This window comes from Protobothrops mucrosquamatus, unplaced genomic scaffold (genome assembly GCF_001527695.2).
Source record: "Protobothrops mucrosquamatus isolate PMUCROS unplaced genomic scaffold, P.Mucros_1.0 scaffold418, whole genome shotgun sequence".
NCBI classification, from domain to species: domain Eukaryota; kingdom Metazoa; phylum Chordata; class Lepidosauria; order Squamata; family Viperidae; genus Protobothrops; species Protobothrops mucrosquamatus.
In genome coordinates, this window is record NW_015386747.1 from 84,979 (window position 1) to 94,746 (window position 9,768).

General features: G+C 43.6%; 1 protein-coding gene across 1 annotated transcript in view; it reads right to left on the reverse strand.

Annotated features, from left to right (window-relative positions):
• Nucleotides 1-724: 724 nt before the first annotated feature.
• Nucleotides 725-9,768, reverse strand: part of SYNGR3 (synaptogyrin 3) — a 21,706-nt gene continuing 12,662 nt past the window's right edge. The window contains exons 2-4 of the mRNA XM_015816251.1: nucleotides 7,378-7,615; nucleotides 4,477-4,619; nucleotides 725-937 (exon numbers count right to left, since the gene is read on the reverse strand). Of these exons, the coding sequence (XP_015671737.1) occupies nucleotides 725-937; nucleotides 4,477-4,619; nucleotides 7,378-7,615 (594 nt within the window). The remainder of the gene's footprint in view (nucleotides 938-4,476; nucleotides 4,620-7,377; nucleotides 7,616-9,768) is intronic.

Here is a 9,768-nt window from a genome sequence, read left to right on the forward strand (position 1 = left end):
TCCGAAGTATAGCACCTATATACACCCAACTATACATCAGAGAAGATAACACAGCTATCTGGTATTTTAATTTGGCACATCCCTTTTTAACTTTTCTAAGTTCTTTCTAGGAGGAAAGAAAATTGAAAAGGAAAGAGAAGACAGGCTTCTAGGAATGTCTGGGAGAATTATTTTTTTTTATTACCTTGGAAGTACTTGATGAAGTACCAGCTGGCCAGGAAAGATGGGCACTCTATCTGGCTGGTCCCTTGAGTATTCGTGATACCTACAAACAAGGAACAGGGCTTTGATCATGCAGTGGTGGCTGCCATCTGGTCTTTTGGGGCACCCACACCCCTCCAGTGCCCCTGTGTCTTGCCAGCCAAGCGTCACATGAGTAAATGCCACTGTAGTCAGGGAAATGGGAATTACAGCTTTTCTAGAGTTTCCTGCTTAGAGGGAACACTGTTGCCCTTCTTTTCCTTTTTAATATAAAAATATCCTTGGACAGATAAGACAAGAACCACTGTACAGAATTCACTGCACCATTAGCTAAGAGTAAGTTTAACCCAGCACATAACTCGCCATATATTTAAAAAAAAAAAAAAGGAAAATGAAAGTACTTTTGAATACACTTGCAACCAATCTATTGACTATACTTGCACCTTGTGGGGTGTCAGCCCATTTTTCTGGGTCTGGCTCCGGTTTGCTCTGAAACCTTATGGGGGGGGAATCACCTGCCCTTTCAGTAAGCTGGCACCTGGTAACCTTTGGGACTGGTGCTTAGGGTCTCAGAGAACGGTGGGCTCTGATAGGCTTCTGTGCTTTCGATGCCACCGCTGGTGGGAGGGTGTTCCGGATATCCTGCCGTGGGATCGGGGCCAAACTGATCTGTGGCAAAGAGAGACATGTCAGTCCCCATCCGGTATCTTTGGAGGGCTTTTACAGTCAGGGCAACCTGTAACGGCAAAGAAAAGTTTCTTAGGACTTAGGTTCCCTCTCAGGCCCAGCACTCTTCAATATCTTCATCAATGACTTAGATGAGGGAATAGAAGGGGAACTCATCAGATCTGCAGATGACACTAAGCTGGCAGGTTTTGCGTCACAGGGAGACTTCCGGTTTTGCATCATAGCTCCGCATCCCACGGCTGATTTCATCCTGCCAGGGGACCCTAAATGGGTCTAAAGTTGCCCCAGAGAGCTGACAAAGAAGGAGGGGCCCCCATGGATCACGGAAAGATGGCGGTCGATCCGTTTGATCCTGGGGAAGCCCTCCAAACCGACAGGAGAAAGGCTAGCTGCACTTCAGTGGCTAGCCCCAGGTACCGGCATCTAAAGTCCAAAAGCACTAACTAGAACAAATGTGAACAGCGTGCTTGAAACTGGATGAGAATATCAATCTATTCTCTTCTATCCTGCAACTAATTTCCTGGAAAAGATCCCCAAGAAGCAAAAATCCTCCAAAAGTAGAAGGAAGGCCCCACCCTTCCATAGATGGAAGCGGCTCTAATTTTTATGGGGAACAGAAACATATTGAAATGGAATTTAATATAAAGCTATAGTCTGGATAAATTTAAAAATTGTGGAAATTGTTAAGATCTTCCCTTTGAAAGACCATTGATGAATTTACAAGAAAATAATTGTCTGCTTTAAAAGTTGGAAAATGAACAGTTACTGACATCTAGTGGTGGATCATTAAGAGTATAAAATTATAGCTGCCTTGGCTCAAAAACTGGCAAGATGCCCAGAAACAGATAAAGACCTGTCCCTTTGATCCTCACCAACTCTCAGCTAAACAAAGAACAGCTGGGAACAGAGGAGAGAAAATACATTGGGCTATCTACTACAGAGTGAGAACTACAATTGCAAAAAAATTTGTTGACCTTAGATTATAAACACCTACTGAGCTGTGATTTTTAGGCTCAAGAATTGTCTGCAGAGAAAGAAAAACCTTGACTTTTGGCTACTCTTCTAGGGGGGAAGCCCCTGAATTGCTCTTGGGTGGTTGAACATTTTGGACTGCAAATTTTGGCTGATTGATAATTGTAGGACCCCTGAGCAGAAGAACTGTTATAAAATATTGCTTTTAGTGGTGGATTTATAATTGGAAATGCATTGGACTATAAAGACCACACATAAAGATAAGAACTATACAAGAATTATATGTTTGGATTTTAATGTTGGTTGGTTGGATAAAACTAATATACAGGGATTATGGTACCTGTGAAAGATTATTCGGAGGGAGGAGATAAAATGAATGTTGCATACCTAACTAAAAGTGGTAGGAAACCACACCCAAGATTCTTTTCTGAAGCTCCCAGCCTGGAACATCAGAGATCTGCAGGAGTAATACTTCAAGACAAGGCAAATATCTTCCAGGAGGAAATGCATGCTATGTTGCAACTAATTCAAAGGACAATTGTTTCAAATAATGAGATTAAAAATAATTCTGATGAGATATATGAGCACATCTTTAACCTAAGCTTACAACTAAAAAACTCTCAGAAAATGACAAAGAATGAACAAATAAATCAGACAATAGAACACAAATCAGAGGAAAGTGACCCAAAGATGGAGGCTACAAACGAAAGGAATTACAGATTAGTACAGGTAAAGAAAAATCTGCAAGATTCTGTTATAATATTGGAAAAGGAAAAGGCATTTTTTTTTTCAGGACTTCAAAATAAACCAGAGGATAAGAAAGAAGATCCGACAAAGTGGATTATAGAGACACCAGGAGAACTACTAGAGTTTGAGAGACAAAAAATGAAAAGAGAAATTGAGGGAGAAGGAAAGTGGAAGCTCTTTAATAAATATAAATGGGCGAAACTCCCCCTCAAAAGTATCTCACCTAATCTGTCTTCCCCAGCTCTAATAACATTCATAAAAGAATTCCCTGGCAAGCTGAACACACTGACTCAGAAAGTTGTCTGGCAAAAGAAGAAAGCTAGAGTTAGATTCAAGAGATCAGATGATTTGACTTACCAGATGGAGTACTATATGACTAAACACTTGTTTGAATATGGTTAAAAGAATAGATAAACTTTGGATATAAATGGGTCCTATAGTAAGAGGGATGTGATTTATAGGTAGTATAGCACTTTGTTTATGTTATGAGAAATATAAAAATACTGGGATGGCTTATATGAGCGAAATGTCTGGACAGTGGCAGGCAATTTTAAAAAAGGAATTGGGGGAAGGAGGCTTAGATAGGAGGGCAAAGTTTCACCTATTGCAAAAAAAAGTGAGCAAAGATGCAGCATCTGTATTCGTTTTCTATTGTTAGTCTCTGCGTTTTGCTATGAGTTGAGAAAAAAAGCTAATGAATCCATTTGGGCCACTCTCAATTTCATTTTTATGAGGGTTGAATTCCTTTTTTCCTCTTTTTTGAATAAATGTGGACTAGAAACTGTATCTGATGAGGAAAGATTGCCAAAGAGGACAATGTGATCATCTTCAGGCATTACAGAAAAGAAGATCAAGATACCAGAACACAGAATAATGGATTTCAGTTATAATAGAGTCATCTGAATGTTGAGAACAGGTCAAAAGGTGTCAATCACCAAAGGAGGCGGTGACCCCCCTCTGCCTGGGGATGTTCCAGTGGCAGATGGAAGGCCATTGGTTTGAGATGCTTTAATTGGGACCCCTAAACTCTATAAGAAGTGATTTGGTGAGAGGGAGGGACTGACCCAAAGTCACCCAGCCAGTTTCCATACGTAAGGAAGGATTAAAACACACTTTTCTAGCCTATTTAAGCTTTGTTTCATTTACTGAAGAAATGCAAACTAGATTTGTCCCCATTTGTAGAGAGAAAAACATGTATTAACACTTTTCCCTTTTACAGTTTTCCCACTGATTTCCTAGAACTGTTTTTAACCCCTTCTGTTGCATGTTATCCAAAGGACACAGGAAATACTGAATTCAGCATCAGCTTCTCAAGAGATAATGTCAGAAAGGTTCTAATGATTTAGTTGATTTTAACAGAGGCTTTTAATGTTTTTTTCACAAAACTTTATTAAGTAAACTCTAAACTAGGGCATCTGATTATCTGACTCCCTTGGGAGAAATTATCTTATAATTATTAGCATGAGGCAACTGTCAATTTTTTATCTATATCTTAAAGGAACTTATCCCAAGCCCCACCCGGTCTTGTTCACCAGAATTCAGACATCCCAGAAAGTCCCCAAGATAGCAGGCAAGCTTGTGCAATCTATACACCATGTGGCACAAGTATGTATACCATCTTGACTTTTTGATACACATGCACCAACACACATACAGATGCCTTTCTTGTCAGGGGTCACGAAGAGTAGAAATATAGCATTTTAAAACATTAACACTTAAGGCACAGATGTATGCTTATTTTGACAATTTCCTTGCTACTGGATTTCTTTATTAATAATGTTCTAGTTTATTTGAGAGTCATACCCTTGAATTAGTGCCTGCAAGGCTACTAGCTCTGGGCAGGGGAAGCCCAGAACTTGTTTTTCTTACCCAGGAAATGATGGAAAAGAATGAGAAGGCAATGGCTGCTCGTGCCGCATCTCCTCCTTGTGATGCCCCTTTGCTGGCAGGTGTCCGCTGCCACTGGTTGGCCAGAAAGCAGAACGCCACAAACCAGAGAAAGGACCAGAAGCCTGTCAAGCAGAAAAAACAGTCAGCACCCTTGTTGGTTGGATAGATTTCAAGGTAGACCAAGGAACTTGTGGAGGTGGTGGCAGAACCACTCACAGGAGCCTTTGCAAACTCCAGGAGGGCTACTGGAATCCCGGAAAATCAGAGGAGACTATTATCCCCAACAAGGGGGACAAGGAAGACTTGTACAACTGGAGCTGTCACCTTCACGTCAGAGCGAGGGCCTCAAGCAGGTTATTAAACCAGAAGTTTGTGTGCACTTGGACAGCGTGCTCCAATTAACAGGACTAAGCAAGGTCTGTGGCCATCAAATTATGCCAGGCTAACCTTATCTCTTTGGGCAGAATTTCTAACTCGGTAGGTCAGAGGGTGCCTTTAGGCACAGCATAACTGGAACTTTGTTGTAACTCCTCTAAATCTCTCCTAAAATTCTCTTGATGAAACATGGGCTAAATTAAAATACTATTAGGTGGCCCCAGCACAGCCACTTCAGCTTGAGAGCAGTTTCAAGTGCTGTGCTGCATCTCTCGGTCCTGGGCTCTGTCCAGTTCAATCGCGTATCAGCGACCTGGATGGGAGATTGGAGGGGACGCTTGTAAAGTCTGCTCTGTTGAGAAGAGTGACTAGAGCACGAGCTGAGAAGAGAAGACCCAAAATCTCAAGCCTTGGGCTGAAATGAACAGGGAAGAAGAAAAGTCCTGCACTGCAACCCCTGCCTTTAAGAGCAGGCAGTGGCTATCTTGGAGTGGAGAAACAGGAGCAGAGTCCAAATCCTGGGGAAGAAACCATGCCACCCTTCTCTGCCCTGGTCAGACCCCAATTGGGGCACCACGTCCATTTTGGGGCACCACAGTTCAAATGGGCAGGGAGAAACTGGAGTCAATTTACAGGAGAGCTACTGGGATGGAAACCAGCCCGTCAGGAACAGAGAAAGACCTCAGCATGCTCAACCTGCAGGAAAGGTCGCTGAGGGGAGATGTGGGAACACCCCCCCCCAGATATCAGAAGAGGCCACACAGAAGAGGCCTCCTCTGCTATCCCAAAGGGCAGAGCCAGGACCACAGCCAAAAGCACAAGGACGGGGGCTCCGGCTAGACGTCTGGACTGCACAAGCTCTCACCCATGGCGACGTCTGCTCTGTGGGTGGCAGGTTTCCATCACGGGATCCTGCCCACCGATGTGACTTTTTTACCACCCCCACCCCACCCCCGGATGCCCCCTGCATTATTTCTAACAATACTGTAATAGGCTTTATTTAGAAGTTCTACTTACAGATAGTCCTCAACTTACAGTACACTTCAAGTAGTGACCGTTCAAAGTTACAACGGCACTGAAAAAAGTGACTTATGACTGTTTTTCACACTTACAACCGTTGCAGCCTCCCCAGGGTCACGTGATCAAAATTCGGATGCTTGACAACTGACTCACATTTATGACGGTGGCAGTGTCCCAGGTCATGTGATCTGCATTGGCAACCTTCTGACAAGCAAAAACAATGGGGAAGCCAGATTCACTTAACAACTGTGTTACTAACTTAATAACTGCAGGGATACACTTAACAACTGTGGCTAGAAAGGTTGTAAAAAGGGGCAAAACTCACTTAACAAATATTTCCCTTAGCAACATAAATTTTGGGCTGAATTGTGATTGTAACTTGAGGACCACCTGTACTGCTTTGTTTTACAATTTAGAACCTCTCAGGTCTGTCAGGCTCAGCTTAGCATCTCACAGGGATTCGGCCATCAAAGGCTGGAAGGGGGAGGAAGGATAGAGGGGCAATAAAGCTGTGTGTGTATATATGTGATGGGAAACGGGCAGGGGGAAATGACAGGCGATAAAGAGTTTACCCCAGCATCCAAGGCCAGGCACCCTGAGAAAGAATGTGGAGTACCCAAAACATCTCAGCGAGTTCCAATTGGCTGGAGACGGACTGGTCACGGGGGAGGGCTGGGATGAGGGGAAACCTTTCTTTTGAGCGCAGGAAACCCAGAAACGCCTGACTTTACTGCAGCCAACATCTCTCAGTAAAAGAACCTTTCACTTCAACCAAATGGAGTCAAGGGTCTCTCTTTCCTAAGGGATCAGATTTGGGCAGGTCTGACATTAGACGAACTCTGGGTTTCCCACGCTCTCAAAAGAGGTCTGGCAGAACCTTTGCATTATCTTATTAAAAATAAAGGGGCCAGGTGTGTGCAGGAAGGTCTGCAGCTCCCACCCTTCCCTTCAATTCCAAGGCAAGCTTCAAAGCGAAAATAGCCCCCTCCACATCATCACCCATGAATGCAGGCAGCTGCATTCCCAAACACCTTCGAAATACATTGGGAAGATGGGAGGAAAAAGAACATCTGAGAAATTGTAAATCAGATTTTAGCACAATTTCATTGCCTGAACTGCCTGTTTTTGCTTTCCTTTGGTTGGATTTCCATAGGAATTGAGCACAACTAAACATTTTCCTTCTTCGCACATCTGAAGTTGGTCAAACACTTTGTAAGACATGCTTGTGCCAGCCCATCCAGGCTTTGTCCATGGGCAGCTGTGGCACAAAGCCATGCTCACTGGATCCACTAGTTCAGGCTGATGATGTTGCTTTAGCCTGTTTGGGGAACGAGGCTGTGATACAAAGCCATTATATTGTTTGTTTATTTTGGCACCACATGCTATGTGGATACAAGAATGTTTGGTGAACCCGGGTTGACTACGTGGTGTGAACCAGCCCCCGCGTTAAATCAGGCCCCTGGCTCCCCCTCCCATCAGACATACCGGAAAAGCCGAGGTCCAAGAGGACAATGCGCCTCCTGTCCTTCACGCTGCTGATCTGCTGGAAGTAGACATCCATCGCCAGGAAGAAGCTGCAGGCCAGGAAGGCCAGCAGCCCAATTGCGATGCCATAGTTGCAGGCTCCTTCATTGCTGTTGAAGATGCAGCGCAGCATCGGGGACTTATCTGTGTTCACATAACCCTCATTGATGATGGAGCCAAACACCACAATAGAGAACACCTGCAATGGGGGGGGGGGGGCAGGTGAAGGAAAGAGAGGAACAATGTGCAGTTGAAACCTCAGCTCTTTCCAAAAGGGTTCATATTATACCATGTTTCCTTTCTGGACCACCCTCAAAACATATGTCAGAGAAAACACGCTAAAACATATCAAGGGAGGATCAAGAACGCCTATATTTGTGTATCTGGAGAAAGTCTTCATCCTCTGATTATTGTATAAAACATACATCACAAGGAGAAAATGTTTGGGAAGGGAAGAGGAAAAACAAGTACAAGCTCATCCCTATCAAAACTTGACCAGATGACAAGAGCGCATGCCTCTGTGATGGGGGCCAGCAGAGTCCGTTTCAAAGAGCATTTTAAAGAACCACAGATGGTTTCTAGCATACGTATGTGGCAGAAGCAACCAAAGCAGCCCAGAGGAGCTAAGTAAGACCCCGGGGCCGGGGGGCTGGAGGAACTGCAGGGCTTTCTGACCAGAAGAGATGGGCAGGGCTCGGAAGCCGCTTGGGAAAAAACCCTGGAAGGCTGGAAAAAACCAGGACTGATTATTGTCGCTCTATCACTGGAGGTCTTTAAGAAGAGACTAGACAATCACTTGTCTGAGATGGTGTAGGTTCTCCTGTTTGATCAGGGGGCTGGATTAGAAGACCTCCAAGGTCCCTTCCAGCTTTATTCTATTCTATTCTATTCTATTCTATTCTATTCTATTCTATTCTATTCTATTCTATTCTATTCCTTGAAGGAAATCAGCTCTTCCAGCTGGAGGGCAGCAACTAATCAACCTCAGTTTCCCACAGAAATCCAGGCAGGATGGAAGGCCATTACTCTTGGGATGAGAAACCATGAGGACTTCCAAGATGAGAGGGGAAAAAATAAAGGCAGGATGGCTGCATTTGCCCAGCTCTCCTGCCCATCTATTCATGCTCAGCCCTGTTTTTCTCCCACCTGGAAACATATTCCCCCGAATACAAAAATTCAAAGGAAAAAAACCCACACCCTCTCTTCTGTTTAAAAGACTCCAAGAAAAACCCAATCCAAGTGTGGAGGGGTGGTGGGGAAAGGGAAGGAAACATTTCTTGAAATGGGCGTAACTATTTATTTTCACCTTAATCGTGAAAGCATAATTATAATCCCAACAACAGTACAAAGGACCAGTGGCATTTTCAGAAGGCAAGACATTCTGAGCCTCTCTTGGTGTTGGCAGAGATGCTGCGGTGTCATAAACATCCAGGTGTGTTTCAGTTCCTAGGAATGTCAGCCATAAAAGACAAAAGTGTAGCTGCTCAGAGTGAAGGACAGCCCAGCTAGGAAAAGATTACACAGGAAGCGCCAACTGTATCTGATGGAAAGCCAGGAAGAGACTTCAGGGGAGCATGGAGAATGGAGCTGAAAGGCCAAAGAGAGGAACCAGAGGATTCTAAGCCATATTGTGTGTGTGTTTTAATCATACTGTAATTCCTATCTTATTGATGCTGCTAAGCAGTTAAGCAAAAACTTCATTTTGCATTGCAAAGGACTATTGAGAAAAGAAATAATCCAATGCCATCTTGCAGGCAAAAGCTAGTTAGCAGGAAGAGGGAAGAGGCCACTTGGGTTCTTTCCAACTTCATTCAGAATCAGAATAGAGCTGGTGTCATGTGTCTGATTAACGAAACACTTAAAAGGATTTTCAGGCATATTTTTATCCTAAAAGCATTTATTAAGGTTACAGAGATGTCAGTACGGCATGGTGGAAATGCTTAGATCTGAGATTCTTTTCCGTTGCATTACATTCCAGGCATTTTTCCCTCCCCTATTTAACTTGGAAGATGTGATTTACTTCTGGTTTCTTTTTCCCAGGCTTTCCTTATTCTCCTCCCCTTTCACTGTTGCCTGATTTAACTATAAAAATACCGGACAGTTCTGCATATTGTCAAAGCAAGAATATACAGTATTTGCAGCGTTGACATCCAGCCCCCTTTACAAAAAAGGACAGATCCTGTAAAGCAAACCAAAGCATATGTTAAGGGTTATCTTTCGGTTTGTTGGGGTGTTTCACATGAAACCTTTTGACCAATCTATTAGCCTTTACTTCACTGGATTTCACCCAGGTGGCTTCAGACAACGGGTATCCCTTCCATTGTATTAGGTACTCCAATTTCCCTTTAACCT